Source organism: Accipiter gentilis, chromosome 6 (assembly GCF_929443795.1).
Source record: "Accipiter gentilis chromosome 6, bAccGen1.1, whole genome shotgun sequence".
Lineage (NCBI taxonomy): Eukaryota > Metazoa > Chordata > Aves > Accipitriformes > Accipitridae > Astur > Astur gentilis.
This window is the reverse complement of record NC_064885.1, coordinates 14,679,121-14,700,818: the sequence shown is the minus strand read 5'-3', so window position 1 is coordinate 14,700,818 and position 21,698 is coordinate 14,679,121. Positions and strand designations below refer to the sequence as shown.

The following is a 21,698-nucleotide window of genomic DNA, read 5'->3' as shown; positions in this document are numbered from 1 at the left end:
GTCCTCTCGCAGGACGGCTTGGGCGAGGGAGGAGAACGGGAGTCTCCCATGGGTGCAATGCACCCTCTCGTGGTGAGTGGCCACGGTGGGTGCCTGGACAGGGCATGGGTGTAGGTGGGTGCCCACTGAGTGGGGCTTGGATCCTTGGCATCCTACCGGGATGTGTACGTAGGGACCCACCAACCCTCCCATGGGGAAACTGTTTAGGGAGCTGGCATTTGGTTTCTCCAGGCTCAGGGCACCCCGAGACAGGCTCCATAGTTTCCTGAGGGGTCCCCCCCAGCTATCAACCCCCTTCTTTATGCGGGGAAAAGCAATAACTCTGGCAAAATTTTTAAAGCTGACTTCCCCTTAGCTGGGATCAGCCTGCCCTTCTCCCTCTGACACTTTTCCTCCCTGTTAGGAGCCTGCAAAAAAAATCAGTGCTTTGCATAAACAAAGCCCTGGAGAGGTATTGGTAAAAAAACAGTGCTTGGGAGCTTCACAAATGCAGTTTTTTCCACAAGAGAAAAACAGAAGGGTTTTTTTCTCTGTAACTCCTTAACCCAGGGAGGGATTTCTCTGTCTGGCCACCCAATTTCCCCCCTCCCACCAAATTTGGGAGCCTAATCTCAGTTTGCTGAAAGGTGCCTCCCTTTCCTCTCACCCCTTCAGGGAGGACCTGAATTAAAACCCCAGCCACTTTCTCTGTGGGAAGGCTCCGCTGTCAGTGCTGGTGCCTTGTCCAGCCATGTCCTGCAGCCTTGGACGTGAGCACAGCAGAGGAGAGCTGCTGCAGGGGTGAGTGGGGGGGGGGGAGGGGGGGGGAACTGGGGGCAAGCATTGTCACACTGCCACGGTCCCCATCCCCAAAGTAGCTGGGGCTTGGCGAGCGCTTGCTCCCACCTGCTCCTTGCACACTGGCGTTAGCTTCCTGCGACTTTAAAGTTCCCTCGGCGCACAAAGCAAAAGAGGGAGGAGAAAGGGTTTCATCATCGCTCTGGAGAGCAGACTTATAAAAACTTTGCGCTCAGGCTGCCTGCCTCACTCCTAGGCTTGGAGGGTTTTCGGCTCGGACTGTGCAGGCTGCCGGCGGTGGGACAGGCCAGAGAGGGACAGGACCCCACACACAGCCCAGCTATTTGGGGCTCCCCAGGAAGCCCCCACAATGGGAGTCCACCCCGAAGCCGGCAAATCCCCAGCTGACGTCCCCAAAAGGTCCAGCACCTGCTCCCGGAGTATCTTCTGCAACATCAAGGTAAGGAGTGGTGCCTGGCAGGGATGCGCCGCTTCCCTGGCAGGGAGGGAGGAAGATGCTCACGTAGAGAGTGACCCCAACCCATCCCACAGGTCCCCACATCCCTGATACAAACCACCAGAAAAATGAAGTGTGTTTGCTAAGATGTGGAATTTGAAAGTCAACTCCTCGGGCAGTCCTGGAGAATGCCGCTGAGGTCCATCCCGCTTGGCACATGGGAAGGGCTGGTGGAGCTTGGTGGGTTTCAGAGCGGTACCCTGGAAGTGTTACGCCCCGTGGAAGCAGTGTGGGCAGCTCTCTGTGGGCTGTAGAGCTTACCCACGGCGTCCGGTACATAGTGTGCTGCTGTTTAGGGAATGATTAACCACATCCTGGTGTGAAAAGAAAACACTGCCCTTAATAACACTGACTTGCTTTAAAAACCTTTGTGAGAAGGACATTTTGAGTGACAGAAGCAAAATCTCGGCAGGTTGAAGTGGGTTTTCTGGTGTTGGCTGCCCAGTTACTCACCTGCCTCTATTAGCAAGGTGAGAACTGTCATCTTAAAGCCGGTTCCTGCCAGAGCTTCAGGCTCTTGAGCTCACTGCCTGTGTGAGAAAACACCAGCCACCCTGGCCACCTCTCATGTTTTAAACCCTGCTATCCATCATGCTTTTAAACCACTCCTTGCCCTGTCTTTTTTTCCCCCACACGGCATATTTTGGCCCATTTTTGGATGGGCACTGAGGCTGCTGCACATGCTGGTTCCCATCCCTGGGAAATCCGCCTGCCTTTGCCAGGATTTCTCTGGGTGGGGGGGATTTTCGTTCCTTGCTTGTCAGCACCTCCACATGTTGGCATCCAAAGCAGCTGGCTGCAGTTTTGGGGAACGGCAGCTCCCAGCAGCACCTTCCCGCGGGCAGAGCAGCTTTGGGTACATGAGAGGGGCCACCGGTTGGCAGGACCCCCTTGTGCTGGTGCTGCCGGTCATGCCCAGGGCTGGGGTGTGATTTCCCACTAGTATTATTGAATATGAGCATGTGTTTGCTGTGAGGAAGGATTTGTCAGCACTTCCCAGCTAAGCATGTTTTCAGGAGTGTGCAGCCATGGGTAGGGCATCACAGTCCGGGATGGGTTGGGGTTTTATTTGCCACCCATCTTTCCTCACCTTGCATGAAGAATGGCACTGCCCACTCCTCTTTGGGCTGTGCTTGCTTGGGGTTGGTTTCTGGACAACAAAAGTTTCTCCAAAATGGGGGGGGGGGCTCAAACAGTTCTGTCAGGGTGCCATGGGGATGCTGTAGGGTGCCATGGGGCTGTTCCCAACAGGCTGCTCCTCCTCCTGGGGGCTCCCAGGGCTGGAGGCATCATCCCAGATGATGTTCTCCAGTCCTACATCCCTGAAGGTCCCCACTGCCTGGGCTGGGTTATTCCAGCAGGTGACTCGATGGCCCTCTTTGGCTGTGAGATCCAGGAGGAAGAGTTTGAGATTACCCTGCGTAATTTAGGGCTGCCTCTGGGCTACTCTGACATGCTTCTGGAGGGGACTGGTGACCTGATCCCTCCTCTGGTGTGGGTGCAAAAGGTGGCCTTAACCTCCTCCAGGCTGCTCCAGTAATGACCATGGCTCAGGGTGAGTAACGTTGCCCAAAACCAGAACCCTTCTTGCAGTTCATGCTCTTTACTGGAAATACGTACAGCTCCCTTCATGCTTGCAAAAATATCCTGAAACCAAAAAATCATTGCCAAACCCGATGCCTTTTGCAGGATGTAGAACTTTAGGGTTAAAAAAAAAAGCCCCAACAAATGTTAATCCATTTCTGCATCCCATAGGCAGCCGCAGGATACGGGCAGGAGTCGGGCTGGGCACTCAGCACCCCACATACCCAAGGGCAGTTGGTCAGGGGCTGTGTCCAGGACCACCTAGGGGCATTCAGCCAAGGGCAGATGACGTGGGGGTGTCACTTTGCCAGTGGCAGGAGCTCTGGCTGTGCTGGGAGGTGCCTGGCCAGCTGCCTATGCTTGTCAGCTCCAGCCCGAATTGCCTAGCATCTGGTGCCAGCCGGAGGGCTCAAGTCTTAATTTCAAGAGCCTGAAGCTCCCCAGACCGGCCAGGCACCCACCACTGAGCCCATCTGGGAGTCCTCGGAGGTGATTTCGGAGGGAGAGGTAGTGCTGCAGCACCCAGTGCGGCAACCACGTGCAGAGTGACCCCAGGAGCAGGAGATACTAGCAGAGACCCCAACCTCCCGCCTGCCCTGCCTGGTGCAAATACAGCTGCACTAAGGGAAAAGCAGCCCTTTTGTTGTGAAAAGTCATCAGGTTTTTCCTAATCAAGGGGAACCAGCACTAGATTTAGCACAGCCCAACACTGGCACCATGCAAGCACATTAAGGAACAGTTTGTGCTCTTTCAAAACATGCTTGTTGGCATCAGATGGATGATAGGCACCATCGGTGATGGTGGGGAGTCAGAACACCCATCCTTAAGTGAATCAGTTCTTGCTTTTAAGAGCAAATGTATATAAATTGACAGGCAATGACATTCCCCACCCTTTCCTGACCTGTTCACTCTTCCGGTGCTGTGACATTTGTGTTAAAAATATATATACATTTAAAAACATAACTGCTTCAGGGTGGGAAAGCACTAGCCTGTGTGCAGTTGTCAATCCTCTCAGCTCCGCCCCCCCCCAAATTAGTAGAAAATCAAAGTGTCACAACTGAATTTCCAGGTTTGAGAACTTGTTTTGTTGTGAATGGGTCATCAGAGGGCAAGGCGTATGGTAAGGCTCTCAGTTTATATGGCTTTATAGCTCTTGTTTGTATGAGAAGCCATTGGTGCTGTGAATAATGTATTACCTAAGTCTTCATCCAGCACCTAATTGCGTGTGAAGCTGCTGGCATCATCCCATACAGAGACAGGTACTACAAAGAGGTTTAAATCAATTGGACACAGCGTCCCCATATAAGCAATGGCAGTTTCTGATGGGGACAGTATTTCCAACACAACAAAATCCCCTAGTAGTAGCAGGCTCCAAGACTTAATCACGAAGCTCATATTTAATCCATAAAGCTCACATGCCAAGATCATTTTCAGAGTGCCTTTTGCAGGGCTGGGGCCAAAAATAACAAATTCTTTTTCTGTGCAAACTGTCTTGCTCCTCCGTGTTCCCTGTGACAGGGGACCACTGCCTCCCTGTGCCAGTTTCCATTGCTCTCTGGGGGGGGTTGGCACTGGCCCCATTACTGCTGACGTTTGGAAGTGGAGAGCGTGATGGTGCTGGGAATGGGCATCACGATGCCTTACACTATGGGCATCAGAGAGGGAAGGGTCCTGGTGGAAAGCAGCGGTTTTAATGGTTCTGCGGGGACTTGAAGAGTGGGATGGGGATGGCAGCTCTGGGGCTGGGTGGTATGGAGGGGCTGCTGGCAATGCAGGAGGATGGGTGCAGAAGCAGGCCCTCGGGAAGGCAATGCCCTGTGGATGTGCCTGCTGGCTCATATTCGTGCCGTGACACAGCAGTCATTTACAGCTGATCTCTGTACCCTACGGGAACGTGGTTGGTGACAATTCCTTGTTGCTGCTGTGGAAGTTACTCCCTGTCATACGTGGGTATTAATGACTGTAGCTAATACGGCAATTACACCAAACAGCACCGAGGCTCTGTCTACACTGATATGGCTCAGCTGACAGCATGTTTGCTGTCTGCACTGTATCTTGTAGCTGAAATAAACCTGGTCATTGTGCTTATGCTTTTGAGTGCCATCTCAGATGTGGCAGGGTTGCTTGAGCCCCTCTAGAAGCTGGCTGTTTGTCTTGAATCACCTTGAAGGGAGAAAGCAGAATGCAAAAGGCCTTCAGTTTGGGGGGCTGGCAGGTTGCTGCTGAGTACTGTCCCCTACAAGAAGCCTAAATCATCTCGGTAATCCCACAGAGGTGGTGGAGATGGGTGATGATGAGCAAGGACAGCCCCCTACTTTGAAGTTCACTGGAGCTTCCAGGGTAGTGCTAACTGGCACTGGGATTTTGGGGGGTTGCAGTTGTGCTGCTTGGCAAATGCAGGATGAGGCCACACTTCAGGTGGATGCCAGCACCCGGTGGCACTGGGGACACTGAGGACCTCGCAGTCTAAAGGAACAAAACAGGTTTGAAAGGTGGAGCAGAAGTGGATGGTTAGTATTTTTGATACCCATGCATGGCCACTGACGTCATCGATGTCCCTCAGTCCAGAGTCCTAACTACTGTCTCCAATTATCGTGTCCTTGCCCACCTTCCAGACATCCACTGAAAAAGGATTATTTCAAAGGCATTATTTATTTGCAGTGCCTCAGATGTTTTGGCTTCTTCACCTTTATTGTCTCTTTCATGGTTTTGTGCTATTTTAATAATTGCTGTTTGCTTGTTCAGGATCCCCAGAAACATGACAGATATAAACATCTTGTTATTTAGTTCAGTTGGACTGGTTTCAGCTGGAAGTCAGTTAGCTTGAGTGTGCAGGGGAGCAGCGTGAAATGGTTGGGAGGGCAGGCAGGGGAAGGCTTTTACCCTGTGGACCACCTGGTGTGGAAAGGGAAGCAGGAGGATAACAGAGTTATTGTCATTTACGTCAGCTGGAGGGAGTCGGGGGGGGGGGGGGGTGATTTAAAAGCCTTAGGGGCAGATTTAAATTGGGTGCTATACTGGGGCAGGGAGAGGGATAGTATGGAAGAGTGTAGGAGAGGGGACAGCAAGGTCAGGAGGGGATTGTGGGCTCTCAGAGGGTGATAAGGCTTTAAAGCATCCCAGGGTAAAGATGTTGGGGGCATATGGGGTGCAATGGCCAGGAGCAGGGAGGTCTGTCTTCCCTGGGGAGGCAGGGTGCCTTCTGGAGAAGAAATGGGAGTATCGCCTTGGGCTCTAAGGTCCAAACAGCATCAAGGTTTTTTGTCCCTTCCTTTAAAGGAACTAAAGGAATTTGCTGAGGACTATATTTCAGAAGCCTGGAGATGTAACAGTTGTGTTTTCATATCCTGTTGGAGAAGATTATGCATTGCTTTATTTAGCTGTTAGCAAGAATAGGAGATTCATCAAGTCATTGGTCTGAAGATGTTATGGCTGTAGGTTTGGAGAGGGAAGCACCAAGAGGAGAAGGTCATTGTTGATAAAGGCCATTGGTTTAAGCAAGAAAATCAAAGGATATTCCAATACTGGGCACTGTGCAAGGAGATATGGCAAGTTGGATGAGTGTTTGTAGCAAAGAAGCAAGCAGGGTCCTTAGGACAAGTGGAGTGGCATGGGGAGAAGGACCCACTGTGACTAGGGTCTTCCAGCATTCATGGTGATGGTGCTGGCATCAGAAAGCAAAGGTTGGGTTTGGGTGGACCCAACACCGTGTTTATGTCTGGTTTTGGTGGGATCAGGTTTCAAAAGTGAAGAGCCATCTGGCCTTCACCAGCAACACCAGCAACAGGGTAAGGAAAAAGATGGGGAAGAGCCAGATGGTAAAACGGGTTGGAAAGTTTAGTGGGATCAAGGTCTAGGAGACATGAAACAAGATAATTTTATGAGGGGTGAGGTGGTTCAGTGCCCAAATACAACCAAGGAGTGGTCAGTGTAGATAAGATTATCATGAGCAAAATGGGAGAGGAGTGTCGCTGATAGGGAACACGAGGCATGGCCAGGGCTGCGGGCGTGCGAGAGGAGTGTTTACATACACTTGTGGGTCAGGGAAAATGAAGCCAAGCTGAAGCTACCTTCAGGGAAATCATGATCGGATCCTGATGCACCATAAAGAAAAGAGACCTTCAGAAAAAAATGAAAGAGCGAAAACCCAACCACACAACCTACCTGCACGCTCGGGCTGGTTGCAGGAAGAAAGAAGGCTGCTTAATGATATGCATCATATTTTGCAGGCAGGAGTATTTTCTCAGCAGCAGCTTGGGAAGCAGCAAACTCTCTCACCTCACGCGCTGGTCTCAGCAATCCTCCACAGCCAAAACCCTCCTTTCTTTCTGACATCTGCAATGCTCACCTGCACATTAAGGCAGGGACATGTTTTTATGTCCCCCAGAGTGCTCCCTCTACAGCAACTGAGCAAAGCAGGGCTTCCACGGACCTTGCAAGGGCATCGGGATACAGTGCAGGGAAACCCCATGTGTACATTCATTGCAAAAAGAGCAAACATTGTCTTTGCACTTGATAATTGGGGTTGGAAAGCGTGGATTACTTGGCAGTAGACAGTCATCATTGCAATTAATAATCTGGGCAGCGGTGTGCTTCTGACAATCCCTAACCACTTTAATTTTTTTATTAGTTTATTTTTTGCAGTAGAAATAAAATTTAGGAGCCAACTTCTGCCACTGGACCGTGCTTCAGGCTCAGAGGTTTTGTGCTAAGGGATGTGCTGCGTGGTGGGGTATTTGGTTCCTTCTGTGGAAACGTTGGGTGGGGTTTTTTTTCATCTTTCATGGTGCTTTTTGATCTATAAATCTAGGCAGCTGCATGTAGGAAAGACATGCCAAAGAGGGATGTATTTCCCCACACATGTCCATATAATTTTCATTTCTGGCTGATGTATTTCTTTCAAACTGAGTGATCTCAGCCATCCTACTGCAGGAGGATCTCTTAGTGTAGTGACTGTTGATCATATACAAGCTCTAAAATAAACAGCCTTTCTTCTCCCTGACTATAAAAATTTGGGGGATATTCTTATTACTTCCTAAAGTCCTCTCTTCCCCTTTCTTTTTTCCCCTTGGAAGCTCAGGAGAGTAAAGTGGAAGAAGCCTTCAGAAGTGGGCAGGTTGGGGGTCTCCTCCTTTGGGCCATGAATTTCCACTAAGGTCAAACAATTTTGCTTTGGCCCTCTGGAGCCCAAAATGCAACTCTAATAGTACTATGTGGAGGGAAGGAGCTAACAGAGCATCCTTACTCTTGGTCCTTTCCACACATTTACTCCAGCCAGATTCATTTTGCACCTTCCTGCAATAACTACTCTCGGCCACGTCCTTCCTCAGTGTCATCAGTCAGCTGGGAGCAGTTTGGTGGGCACTGTGAGGATCTCCACTCCTCGTTACAGCTCCCCAGGCAGCTCTCGCATCCATCTAATGAATTAAGCCCTGGCTCCTTCCATCCAAGCTGCTAGCAGTGCTGCCGTGGGAATACTGTTGGGCATGGAGGTTAGCACTGGTGCGGGCACGTGAGAGCCGGAGCCTGGAGCTGCCAAGGCTCTCTCCTCACAGGGTGAGCTGCTCCATCAACATTTCCATCTCCTCTATATCCAGGCAGGGCTGCCAAGGTGAAGACACTAAAAAATGAGGTGAGGGATGAGCATGAAGCTGTGGAAGCAGAGCAAGGAATTAACGCTTAACTCCCTCCTCCAGTTAGCAGAGAGGAAGGGGCAGTGGCCATGCTGCAGGTAGCAGCATCTTCCCAAAGCCCCGGTCCCTGCAGAGCAGAGCTAGCCTTGCTCCTGGAGGATTCTCCTGGCTCCTGGAGGCTCCATCAAGGCAGTTCACTCTTTTGAAAGAAAAAGAAACCTGAATTTTTTACGTGGCCTTGACTCTGACCCATGTCCAACACATGCATGCTGGGTTTATCAAGCACTTCATATTTTGTTTTTTTCTTATTTAACCCAACTTGCCAAGCATTTTATTGGCTGCCTTGGTCCCCAAGGGATACTCCCCCAGCCTGCCCCCCAAAAATCCTCTTACGAAACAGCCCACCTTTCATAATAGGCTTTTCCAAAGTCTGGTCTCCGTGTACCTGTTTGTTAAGGCCAAGGACAGTGGTGACAGTGCATTATCTTACATAAGCAATATGGAAAGGGAGAGACACAAGATACAGGAATAGAGCTTAGCAGACCCAGTATGTGACATGGGGTAGTGCAAGCGCCTGCTGCCTACCACCACTGCCTGCAATGGTGCCTGCTCCCAGCGCATGCATCCAGCCCCAGGTGCAGCAACCTCCCTCTGACCCCAAGAACACCCACCCCAAGGATGGGTTTACCCCCTGGCTCTGGCTTCCTCAACCTTGTCTCCTTTAAGGGTTAAGCACAAGGCTGGGAGACCCCCTTTCTCCTCCCAGAGCCTTATTTTATTCCCTGTGAACTTCAGGGAAGTGGAAAGGGTGCAGGTGGGTCTTCTGAGCTGGCTACAAGGGCTGAAACACCATCTCAGACATCTCCCAGGAGCGTACCAGCCACCGTGGCCATACCTGGCATCCCGTGGGGATGTCTTGGTGCCAGTATAGGGTCTTAGCCTTGCTGCCCCATCTTCATGCCTGGGGCCTGCCTGCAGCCCCACCTGCCCCCACTCTCAGCCCCACCAGCCCTCTGGGTCAAGATTTGTTGAACACATCTCCTGTGAAGGATATTTGGCTTGGGATTGACCGAATAGCTGCCAGCTCTCTGCTTTGAACCTGAGAAGTGTTGTCCAGACCATGGAGGGACCAGTCCCCTCTCTCCCCTGCAACAGGGTGTGTTTCTTTTCCCTACAAAAAAGCATTGTCCTGGGAGGTGCTAATTCCCACGAATGGGGGGTAGGGGAGGCAGCATGTCTGTAAGGGACCTTCCCCCAGGCATTTGCTTCCCTTTTAAATGAAGTGTGTCTTGGAAAGGAGTCAAGTGTCTTGTATAAACAGCCTGAAGTCAGGATCACTCAGGCACTCTGAAGGAAACGTGGGGGTGATTAAAAGGGGATTTTGTATGTGTATGTGGGTGCACGCCTTTGGCCTCTCCATGCTGCTTCCTGGCTGCCTGCGGTTGCTGCTTGCCTGCAGCTCCAAAAATACACCAGGCTCTGATGGGAGCATCTGCTCCGGAGGGCCAGCACTTTATATTCGTGGGAGGGTCCCTGACTCCTTAACCTCCAACCATGCCCTTGGCCTTTGTTGCAGTTGTGCCAGCTTTGTGTCTGCAAAACCTCCCTTCAGATAGTATTGGCTCTTCTTTAAAAAAACCCCCTTCTTCATTCAGTGTTATGGAAGGTGGATGATACCAGCTCGGTCACCCCCAGGGTTGCTCAGTGGGTGCATGGGGCCACAGCAGCACATCTGGGGCTCTCTGCAGTGGAAGGAACCAGACTGGTGCTGGTTTCCATGGACCAGCAGGTTGTGGGTGGTCAGCATGAACATGTGGGGATAGGGACACATGGAGAGAGGGACAGGGATGGGAGAGAACCGTGAGGACCTGTGAGGGGACCAGGAGAGTAGTGCCCTTCATCTCCAGCAGCCTCAGAGGTCTGCTCTTCCCAGCTGGAGCATCTTGGTCAGTGCCAAGGTCAGGCAGTGCACGGGCTGCTTTTGGGGAGCCTTCTCAGTAAGCCCCTCTCCCAGCTCTTTGCATTCAGAGCCTTCAAGGTTTGGGCCATCGTTATTTTAATTAGAACTGGGTCTGCTGAATGCAGGGAAAGTCTTAGATCAGGCACATCTCTCACCTCCACACAGCTGAAGTACATGTGGAAAAGCCAAACTCCAGCTGCACAAGTCCTGGAGCAAAGGCTGTTTCGCTTTGCTCTGACTGTTTTGGGTGGCAGCTTCTTCCCAAGGAAAAAAAAAATAAAAAAAATCTCCTCTGCCCTTCCCCTCCCATCCTGCGGGCTGTCCACATCCAAGGGGTGAGGTTGCTGTGGGGTCTCAGTGCCAGCAGCAGTGCGGGCCAGGATCGGGTGCCCTGAGCATCCCTCCTGCTCTTCTACCTTTCCTGCTAGCCCTGCTCGCAGGAGCCAGATTAGAAGGACACATGGGCAAGGAGGGAGCAGTTACACCCCAAAGTCTTTCCTTCCCCTTGTCAGTGCTCTCCAGGTGCATTTCTTCTACCTTGCCTTCCCTCGCGGCAGGCAGCTCCAGCTTGCTCGCAGGCATCTCAGGATCCATGGCCCCATTTTGTCTGTCCCCCAGGTTATCACCAATGCATAAACCCTTCTCAGGCCATCTTCTGCTAGCTCTGCCTTTTCCTGCCTGCCCTCTCTGGCCACAACTTGTCCCTCTCATCTCCTGCCCTCCATCCTCTCATGAAGCACAGCCAATGCTGGTTCCCTGTGGTCCTTCCATGCTTCCATCCCCTGCCAACCCCAGCATTCTGGGGAGTCAGACTGCCTCTCCTTCTCATCTTCCCTCCCTGCCAGCATCCTCTTCCCAACACTTCTCATCTCCCCAGCTGCCCCGGGATTAGGCTGACATTTGCTGTGCTAAATTCAGCCTCGGTGATCCACCCTCTTCCCTCCCCACTGGTAAACAGCTTTGCTTCTGCAGCTAATGTTTCGCACCGGAGAGCTCTCCCTCCAGCTGCTCTGCATCTCAGGCGGTCCCAGCTCTCCACTGTTTAGCCAGCGCTTCCTTATTCAAATGACTTCAGTAGGATCCAGCCAGAGCTGCAGGAACAAAAATTAATGTTCTGTGGCAACAAGATCCCCTCTCCATTTCTCATCCTCGCAGGAGTCACCTCTCAGCTCCAGACCCTTGCCCGGCTGGACTAATTACACAGTGATCCCAGGTCAGGATTGGGGAAGGTGAAGGTGGTGGATCCACCTTTCACTCTCAGGACCATGTGCTGGGATGGGTTTTTGAATGTAGGAGTTGATAGCTGGAGGGTGTAGAGGTCATTCTGCTTCAAGAGTTTACTTTCAGATGTTTCACTTCCACTTTGTCCCTGTCTGGGAGGGTTTTCCGTGTTACACCCCACATCATTGCTCTGTGGCTTTTTGTTGGGGCAAAGTCCCAGCCTGGGACTTGGTCCTCTCTTGCTTGGCTACCATGGTGGCAGATGCCTGTGTGATGGTAGCCTGTGGGCTGACACCCCTCCAAGATGTAGCTGGGGAGTTCCTGATAGCAGCTTGTCCCTGTGACCCTTCTTCCCTCTTTTTTTGGTGTTTGCCTTTCTCCTTCTACTTTTCTGTGGTCTCCAGTTGTTCCCAGCCTACCCTAATACTGTCAGGGCTCCATTTTCTCCTTCTCCTTCATCTCCATCTTCTTCTCTCCTGCTGTCTGTTAGCATCTCTCCCATCTCTTACGCTTTTAGATACCCAGCTGTCTTCTGGCTGCTGGTATCCTCCCTCAGAGGAGAAGCTTCCCAAGAAGCCATCTTCTTGCCCATCTTCTCTTGCAATTGCTGGACCTGGCTCTACGTCCTCCTCTGCTCCCCAAAAAGACACTCCATCCACCTACAGCATTTGCATCCTCTGTGTTGGGTGGACAGTTTTATTCTTTTTCTGTTTTTTTTTGGGGGGGGGGGCGCGTTGGTTTTTGGTTTATTTTTTTTTTACACAATGGGTCAGGGCTTCTGGGCGCTACCGCCATTTCAAATAAATACTAATAATGAGTATTGCTGCTCTCCTAGCCAAGGACGTAGGGAATTTGTCAGCTCTGCAGTACCTTTGATCCCCCATTCATCATCTCAGGCTTCCCACCGTTATCTTTGTGGGACACGCTTCCGGTATTCAGCAAATATTTGATTTCCTGTGAATTTAAATAAAAAGACCTTTTCCCTCTTTTTTTTTTTTTTTTTTTTTTTTAATGATTTTAAAATACTTTTGGCACCGTGTGGACACATTCCATTCCAAGAAAAATAAAGGAAAACTGCTCTGACTAAATATAGATCAAACGACACTTGTGAGCTGCCTCTTGCATCCCTGGCTGAGAGTGCTTTCCTCTCCTAGGCCACCCGGGCTCTTTCAACCATGCTTCTTCCCTACCCCGTAAATTCTCTGTGTTCCCTTTTCTGCTCCAGGCAAGCTCTGCCTCCATTCGGCTTGGTTTCTGGCATGGCTCACAGCCTGGCTCAAGGGAAAGATGCTGGTTTTAGAATACTATATAGATATCTTCCAGTAGTGAGACCGTGTTGTGCATATTTCATCCTTTCCCTCTGGGGCTTTTAAAGCCCTTTTTCAGCTTTTTTGTGCAACACCCCTTGGAGCATGTTCTGTTAATTGGCTTTACAGATGAGTGAATCCAAGGGGCCGACTGGAAATACTGGATCTCAGGTAGTCTAAACCAGCACAGCTTCCTTTCAGCTGCGTCACAGCAACTGCGGGGTTGGCTCTAACTCAGTCTCAGGAGCACCCACCAAGTCTATGCAAAGTCAAGCCTGTCTCATTTATCATTGTGCAACCCCCAGTGCAACAGGTCCTCCTCGGGTTGGAGGGTTGCTCTTGAGGGTTGTACAAGGGTTGCCGCAGTGCAAATACCAGTGAATGTTAATAATTGCAAGGCAGAGAAAAGTTAAAAACAGAGCCCCTTGTCCTCTCTTCTGAACACTGCATCACTCATTTTGCAAAGCTAAGTTAATCAGGGATCCAGTACTAAGCCCTTCAGTAGAACTGTTGCACGTCAGAGCTGCAGCCGTGTTGGCCAACTTGAGTCCATGACTCTCAAATCCCTAACACGGGACATGGTTGCCAGCAGTTACACATCACGACACTAACTGGGATGGGACCTTTTTCCACCCCCCCCCCCCCCCACAGGTGTTTGTGCTGTGCCACGGGCTTCTCCAGCTCTCCCAGCTCCTCTACAGCGCCAACTTCAAGAGCAGCCTCACCACCATTGAAAAGCGCTTTGGGCTCTCCAGTCTCTCTTCGGGTTTCATCTCCAGCTTGCACGAGGTAACTGGGTGAGAAGCTTGTGCAGGGGCCCTGAGGGGTGGCCAGAACCTGGTAGGGACCTTCCCAGAACAGTGTCTCAGGGTTGTTCACAGCCAGTGCTTCCTCAGCCATGCCTGCATGTGCTGGATGAAGCAGCTGTTGCTGTGCACTTGGACACCTCTTCCCACTTCACTTCTTCTGTACCACTTGCTGGGAGGTTGAACACAGTGTTATGTGGTGAGGACGTGGCCTTGGAGAGCAGCAGCAGAAAGCAGGTTGCTACAGAGGTGACCACTCCACCCTGAGATGCCATACATCTCCAGCAGAGACATGACTGGGAGACAGAAAACATGCAATGTGATTCTTCTCCGTTGATCACAGTTCTTAGAGCTTTTGTGAAGAAGAACATTTTATTACGAGTAGTATCCACACAACTACAGCTCTGTGAGCAATTTCCAGTAAAAGTAACTGTTTTCATAGATTTCACATTGGCTTTAGGAATGACCCTGGCCAGAGTAATTCCAAACTTTTTCTACAAGGAGACCCTGCCCAGCAGTCTTTCCAAGATCTAGCCCTTCTCTCCAGTGCTCCCAGCTCCTGATGGCCCTGTGGCAAAGGAATGACTTCCACTAGCATATTGCTGAGCTGGCTGAAGATTTTCTCACAAACATTTTCTAATGACTCCTCTGGAATAAGTTTTCTAGTTCACATTGTCATGAATTGTATCCTTTCTGGTAGCTCTTCAAGGCCAACTAGGAAAAAACCTGCTGGCAGGGACTTTCTTTGGATGGTGCAAAGTGCTTGGTGGCAGCCCACCTTGCATACAACTGGTCTTCTCGCATAGGATCATCTACCAAGAGGCTGGGCACTGGGAATATTCCTGGGTCCTTGGGGAAGCAGATGCCCAGGTCTTACCTCAACCAGCACGTACATCTGGGGTTAAAAAGACTGGTTCAAAGCCTATTGAGACCAGTGAAGGACTTCCCACTGATTGGGACTAGGTCCAAACCATGCAAAGAAAGAGACCCAGTATGCACAGTTGTGACATTGGTAATGATGAACTGGCATAATTAAGCGCTGCAGAGTATCACAAGTTGTAACCCACGTCCTCCTTATCCACTATAGAATTCTATACTTATAAGAATTAATACCTGGAGAAGTAATACCAAAGCAAACATCATGTAGAGCAGTGTGTTACTGCAAGAATATAAAGGGAAGAAGGTTGGAATAGCACATATGCCATGCTATTAAAGAATAACAGCTTGCAGACAACAGATACACCTTTATTTCTCTGCTTTATGAGAGAAATTTCTGTGCTTTACTCCAGCTCTGCGTGAGCTGCCCTGCCTGTCCAGGACCACAAACTTTCTGCATTGATGGCTGCAGCAATTCCAAGAACACAAACCACAAACAAGGGAGCCCATGTAAACATAAATAAAAAGTATTCTTAGCTGTACATGCCAAAGTTAAAATAATGTTTAGCTTGTCCCAAGCTGACAAAGCCCATGTAATGGTAATTTTATGGTGTTCATCCACTTGCCTGAGTAAGCTGCATGTTTTATCTTTTTAGCTGATCAATAGCCGCAGTTGTAAATGTCCAGAGTCACAAACATTTGCAATGAGCTGGACTTTGTAGCTGGGCTCATGTCTGTTTAGAGTCATGGGAATGGAGGCAATATGCTTCATTTTTTGCTGCGTTTGGGGGAATTATTAGTTTATGCCACATCCTGCGGGGTGGGTGGCAGGTGTGTGTGCTGAAAAAAGCCCCAGCCAGATCACAGGGAGGTTGTGAGGTCATCCATGATGGCAAGGGATGCACAGAAGTGACAGAAGCCAAGGAGCTGGCCCACTGGCTTCTGATAAGAAGGGAGTGCTGACTTGCTGGGTGAAAGGCTGTCCTGTTCCTGTTTCTGTGGGGGTCAAACACCACCTGATAAGAGAGCTCTCCACCCACCCAGACACAGTCATGGGGGACCATTATAGGGTCTTGACTTCCTCCGTGTTGTCTCCTAATGTTCTCCCCATTTTGCTCTGCCCTTTCCAGATCGGCAACGTGGTCCTCATCATCTTTGTCAGCTACTTCGGCAGCCGAGTTCACCGCCCGCGGGTGATCGGCGTAGGGGGGCTGCTGCTGGCGCTGGGAGCATTCCTGGTTACCCTGCCCCACTTCCTATCAGACCCCTACGAATACACCACACTTAGCACCGGTAAGTGCCTCCACCCTCATCGCTATGAGCTGTCCCAGCACAAATCCATCTCCACTTGCTCTGGCCTGGGTTGCCCGTGCCTACCCAAAATGAGGGGTTGTATCCAGTGCACATGCGATTTAAATGCAGCGTTTGGAGGGAAAGTTAATAGCTGTGGCACTGTAAGTCAGTGCCACATGCTCCGTGGGCAAAGCAGTTCATCTGACTGATAAGAAGGCTTGAAAGTGCAGTCTTGATGTGTGTATATGCCTTGTTGCACCAGCTAGGCTTTGACCTTCACCTACTTTCTCCTGTTTTTTGTGCATGACAAAAGACGTTGTTCTTGGTGGTCTCACTGCAGGCAGCTGAGAGCTGTGGCAGCACAAGGGAGAAGGGCAAATGCTCCCACTGCAGCCCTGCTGAGAGCCCAGGCGGAACACAAATGCATCTGATGGTTCGCCTATAGCCCAAAGCATTTTGGAAAGGAAAGGAAAGGAACATTATCTTTATTGGAGTCACAGAAGTATTGCAGCTTAAGTGAGGTCGTCTCCCGGTGTGAGTGATAGAGCAGCATTAAAGTTTCTTTTCCGCAGGGCCTGTTCTGCTCTAGCCTGTAAGTCTTACAATCCATACTAAGAAGGGCTACTGGTTTAACTGGGCAGGCTTTAGGAACAAGCTAGTGTGTATGACGACAGCTCCAGTTTCCGTGGAGAACGCAATATGCAGAAGAGGCTGCATTGCAAGCCACAGTGCTGGCTTTGGTCTTCCCAAAGTGGCTTCAGCCCCTAAATCCTCAGGATGCCATTGAGCCTTAGCTTCCCTGGGGATCGCCACCTCTGAAAACCCTGTGCCAAGTTGCTCCCACTGTGCCTGTGCCACCAAGGGGGATGGCAGCGGCTTCAGCAGTGCCAGCCAGGGAAAGCCTTCCATCTCTAGTTAGAAGGTGCTTTCTCCTGGAAAGGCTTTGAGCCCTGTGAATCACGTCCTAGCCCGATCCTCTGGGCTCAGGGAGCTTCGGCTGTGCCAGGGAGCTGCTGTGTTGCCTTAGGCAAGTTGCTCCCTTTAATTAGGTCCTGACTTTGCCGCAGCTCAAGAGGATGCAAACCCCAGACAGGGAGCAAAGCACAGTGAGGACAGAGCTGCTCACAAGTGCCTGACAATCTCTGCTCCCACCAAAGGGTTAGACATCCTCTGGTTTTGCTCTCCCACATCAGCTCTGGGAAATCTGGTGCCATCACAGCTGATCTACAAGCCCAGATCCCATGAAATGTTATTAAAAATGATGGCCCGATGTGGGACTCAGAGTCCACCAGTGTTCATGCAGAAATATGAAGACCAGTTCTCTTCTGGCTTGCAGCTGCTCTGTAGCCTTGAATGTCTCCATGTTTTTTGAGTCAGCTGGTTTGGAGAGTGGATCAGGCATCAGATGCCAAGTTTTCTGACAGCTTAAATTCACATGTAGGGCTATAAACTGGTCAGGATTCAGGACAGGGGCTGCTCTTACTGTTATGGAAACAAGTCGAAGGAGCAGGTATCATCCTGCTCCCCTGCCCAGAGCTGTATGTGTCTTGGCCCAGCATTTACAGCCCATGAAGATATTCCAGTCCTGGTTAAAGTTTGCATGGCAGTCTTGAGCAGGGTGAAGCCCTCTCCATATCTGGATGGTATGAAGAAGTAAAGTCCTTGCTTTGGAAGGAGGTGGGCTGCTCCTGAGCGATGAGGACAATGGAGATTCAGGGGCAGGGTGTCCTGCTCAGGGCAGCCAGGTGACCCTAGGGAGCATCACTCCCTGTTCCTGCCTGGGTACCACAGGGAAGCAAAGACCATTGGCATCAAAAAGCCAGCCATGGATTAGGTTTGCTCTCATTAAACTGAGAGCAGCCTCGCTCCACAGCTTGCAATGTGGCATGAGAGGCTTTTGTGGCTCTCACTTTTGCTGCAGTAGGATCTTTATTAGAAAAGGAGTCTCCTGTCTGGCAACGTGGACCCTTTAGACAACACGGCTTCAAATGGTCTTACATAAGGATTTTTGTGGTGACCTACTATTAAGAATGTGCTGCCGCACTATGTCAATGAATACCCCTAATCACCTGACAAATGTTTGGTTTTGTTTTGTGTCTGTTTGCTCTGAAGTGTAGAAAATCCACAGTTATTACATTAACAAGAAAGATGTGATAGGAATGTTGAACTAATTGCAAATATATAAAAAAAAAAAAAGAAAAAAGAAAAGCCAGAGTGAGAACAGCTAGCATTGAAAGACCAGGACTTACTCTGTAACATCTTCATTTTGCATGAAAAACAGGTTTTTCTATCTGTGAATTTTTAGGCTTTCCACTGGCTTTGACACTGTCTGTCCAAAGGCTTTTGTCAGTTGGTTGGGTCTGGCGTTGCTGCAGCTTTGGTGGAGAAGTTTTTATCTTCTTCTGACAGCTTGAATGCAGCTCGCTGGAGCTGAGCTGAAGGGCTGACCCTTTGCAGGAGAAATTAATTTGCTTCTATCTTCTCTGATCCTCCTGTCTTCAAAAGTTTGATAAAAATCACAGCCTGGTTGTTTGCTATGCTGACCTCAGTATAATACCCCAAAGGAAGGGAAAGGTGATGACAACTGCTAAATAAAATGATCAAACCATCCGAAGTCCAACCGTGTGTGCCTACTCAGCACACTCAAGAGATGGGCAGTATTTAGGGATTTAGTGCGGGAGGAGGCAGGGGACATGCCCAGCATTGTAATGTTCATTCTTCTCCCTTTCAGGTAACAAAAGCCAGGTCCAGGCTGAACTCTGCTATGCAGAGAATAAGTTTGTGTGCCCGAATGCCACCCAGGATCCCCAGAAGGAGGCCAGCAGCATATGGGCAATGATGGTCATTGCCCAGCTGCTGGCTGGAATTGGGACAGTTCCCATCCAGCCCTTTGGGATATCCTACGTAGATGACTTTGCAGAAGCAAACAATTCCCCGCTGTACGTCGGTAAGTGGGACCATTGTTGTGTATTGGTTTGTTTCCTCCAGACATTAGATGTGAGATGTAGAGGTGCTCATCTGGAGAGGAATCTGTGGACACGGGTTGAGCAGCCAGTGGGACTCAGATGAGGTCCTCCCCCATTAAAAGGCTGGGCTGTCTCTCCCCTTGATAGTCAGCTGTTCTCTGTAGGGTTATATTTATGAAGTGTGTGTTAAGAAGCCAAAGAATCAGGGCAAGGAGATAAGATGGATGAGCTGGGGCTTCTCCCTTGCATCTGTGGGAACTTATGCCATCCATGGGGGGGAAGAGTAGTAAGGAAACGTTCTCAGAGGCCATCTCCTGCTCTTGTTGAGCATCGGCTGATCATGGGTCAACCAGAGGTATGACAGCCTGCAGGAGCCAGTTAACACAGGTTTTGCATCAAGGGTTCAAAATCGATATTTTTTGCCGTGGAATCGGTCCCTGCCCAGTGGGGGCTCCCAGGCTCAGGAGCACTTCTTGATTGCAAAGAGAAAGGTGCTGGCTTCCATGTTAAACTGCATTTGTTTCCCCTGTGAATGGCAAACTCCATCTCATGCTGGCCTGTCTACGTGAGCTTTGAGCTGAGACCATAAGTTATTTAAAAACCCAATTCCTCCTGGTGCCGAACAATGTCTTTAAAGCAGCCAAAGGCATCAGAGTGATTTAGGAGTCAAAAGTGGATGTTCCAAAATAAGGTAAGGACTAAAGGAGAAGGAAAGCCTTCAGAATTAGACTCCCAAGGACAGGATTTGGACAAGCACTGGTATGCTTGGCAGGATCTCCAGACCCACCCAGCCATGCTTTGCTCCGGGCTCTGGCTGCAAAGGGCTGCTGCACCACCTAAGACCTCTGCCGAAAGTCTCCTGTGCAGGCAGCACTGCCTCCTCTCAGCTCAAGTATAGTAGTCTGGGCTTGCAAAAGGAGGGACAGACCATCCTTGTCTTCTCCCTGCGGTGAGGGGTCACTGTTCCCAGGACCTCTGAGTGGCCTTTGGATTCCCAAACCTGCAGGTCCTGATGATGAAGGAAAATGGGACTGGCTTGTTCTTTGTAATATAGGTGGTCATTTTAGGGCCGTGGGAATGTCTCTGTCAGGGGGTATGGCTACTGTGAGTCTGGATTGCCTCAATACTATGTAAATACCACTGCCTGAGTCTTGTTTTATTTTAGGTCTCGGCATCTTCCTATGAAAACGAACACTACTGTCTATGTATGAGGTTAAATACTTCTCTAAAGACCCTGCCCTTCAATAGTTAGGTTTATGTTGTAGAAACAAAAACACTGCCTTGGCTAATTGGGAAGAAAAAGCTTTTAAAAATAGGTGCACAGGTGAGGCATAGCAGTGGGATCAGGTGCTTTCTTACCCAATATGCTCAAAGGCTCCAGACCAGCAAAATGCACAGAAATGGTCAACGCAGCTCAAGCAAACTGTCTCCTTTTGCACTTCTTAAGAAGGTTGTGCAAAGAGTTTCTTTCAGGGAGGAAACTTGAATCCTTTCATTCCAAAGAAGTCAAAAGGAAACGTTTTGACCTTACGGATTAGGTCCAAGTTATCTATTTTTTGAATAGGATAGTTCAGCTGAACTGAGGGTGATCTGCTGGCCTTTTTGCTCCCAGGATCTTTCACCTCCCCTGAAGTTTGCACTGAATGTTTTTGCTTGGATCTAAGGACTGAGATGGCTTTGTTTCCATGGCCTCCTCTAGGAGATGAAGGTCTCCATCACCTGCAGGAGCCCAGGATGCCACTGTCCTGCTGCTCTCTAGGGTTCCCCTCTTTGTCGCAGTGAATCATGGATATTCACCATGTGGCTGACAACTTTTAGCGCATCAGCAAAGCCTCGACTGCAGCAGAGCAGAGGGACTTTTTCTACAGGCAGCTGCCTGCCCTCCTTCTAATCCTGTTAGATAAACACCACATTCAGTATCTGAGCAATGGGGATCTTCTCATCATCTGCCGCTTGTTAAAAGATGTTTTCTCTCTGCATATTGTAACACCATTCCTGTCTCATGTGGGAAGACAAAGCTGTATCTGCATTGAAGCTACTGTTCCCTGCTCACACTGTCTCTCTCTGCTTCCTTTTTAAAGCCATCCTCTTTGCCATTGCCGTATTCGGCCCTGCTTTTGGATACTTGCTGGGATCTGTGGTGCTGCGGCTCTTTGTGGATATTGGAAGAGTTGACATTGGTGAGTATTTCTCAGGTAGCAATGGTCCTCCTAAAAGCCTTCTGTGAGTCAGAAGGTCACTCTGAGATGACTGGTGGCAGAAGCCACCAGTCCCATGACCCACAAAACCCACTCCCCTAGAAAGACCTGACCTGGTATAGCACCCCCAGCACACTTCTCCACTCCATTGCCCTGTGAGGAAGGCTACAGATGGTCCTGAAGCCACCACTGAAGCAGAGCCCTGCAGTAGGGACATTTCAATGTCCTACCCATGGTGCTGCACTGAAGCACTGGTGGTCATTGCTGGGGTCTGCTCACTGCCACTATGCTGAGGAAGCATCACACTACACCAGCATGGCGTTGGAGAGGAGCAGGAACATATAAGTATCCAGGGATGGAGAAGACAACCACAGGGCAACCATTGTGCTGTGGGTGCACGGGAAGGCTCAAGTCTACACGTCCTCCTCCCCACCACCCTTCACCAGTATATGCGGAGAGAGGGACCAAGCCAATGCCACTCCAGGGCTTATTTTCTTTATCTGCAGTGTGTGCTTATTATTTCTGGTAACTTAATCACTAAAGAATTCTCCCCAGCTCCA

General features: G+C 50.1%; 1 protein-coding gene across 2 annotated transcripts in view; it reads left to right on the top strand.

The window, feature by feature from the left end:
- The first annotated feature begins 678 nt into the window (after positions 1-678).
- The window catches only part of SLCO2A1 (solute carrier organic anion transporter family member 2A1), a 29,473-nt gene continuing 8,453 nt past the window's right edge, over positions 679-21,698 (top strand). The window contains exons 1-6 of one of the 2 annotated variants that reach the window (XM_049802869.1): positions 679-780; positions 1,034-1,237; positions 13,651-13,788; positions 15,812-15,974; positions 18,706-18,921; positions 21,022-21,120. In XM_049802869.1, the coding sequence (XP_049658826.1) occupies positions 1,148-1,237; positions 13,651-13,788; positions 15,812-15,974; positions 18,706-18,921; positions 21,022-21,120 (706 nt within the window). In that variant the 5' untranslated portion in view covers positions 679-780; positions 1,034-1,147. Of the gene's footprint in view, positions 781-1,033; positions 1,238-13,650; positions 13,789-15,185; positions 15,281-15,811; positions 15,975-18,705; positions 18,922-21,021; positions 21,121-21,698 lie in introns of those variants that run through there. The other variant, XM_049802870.1, reaches the window with a different exon arrangement.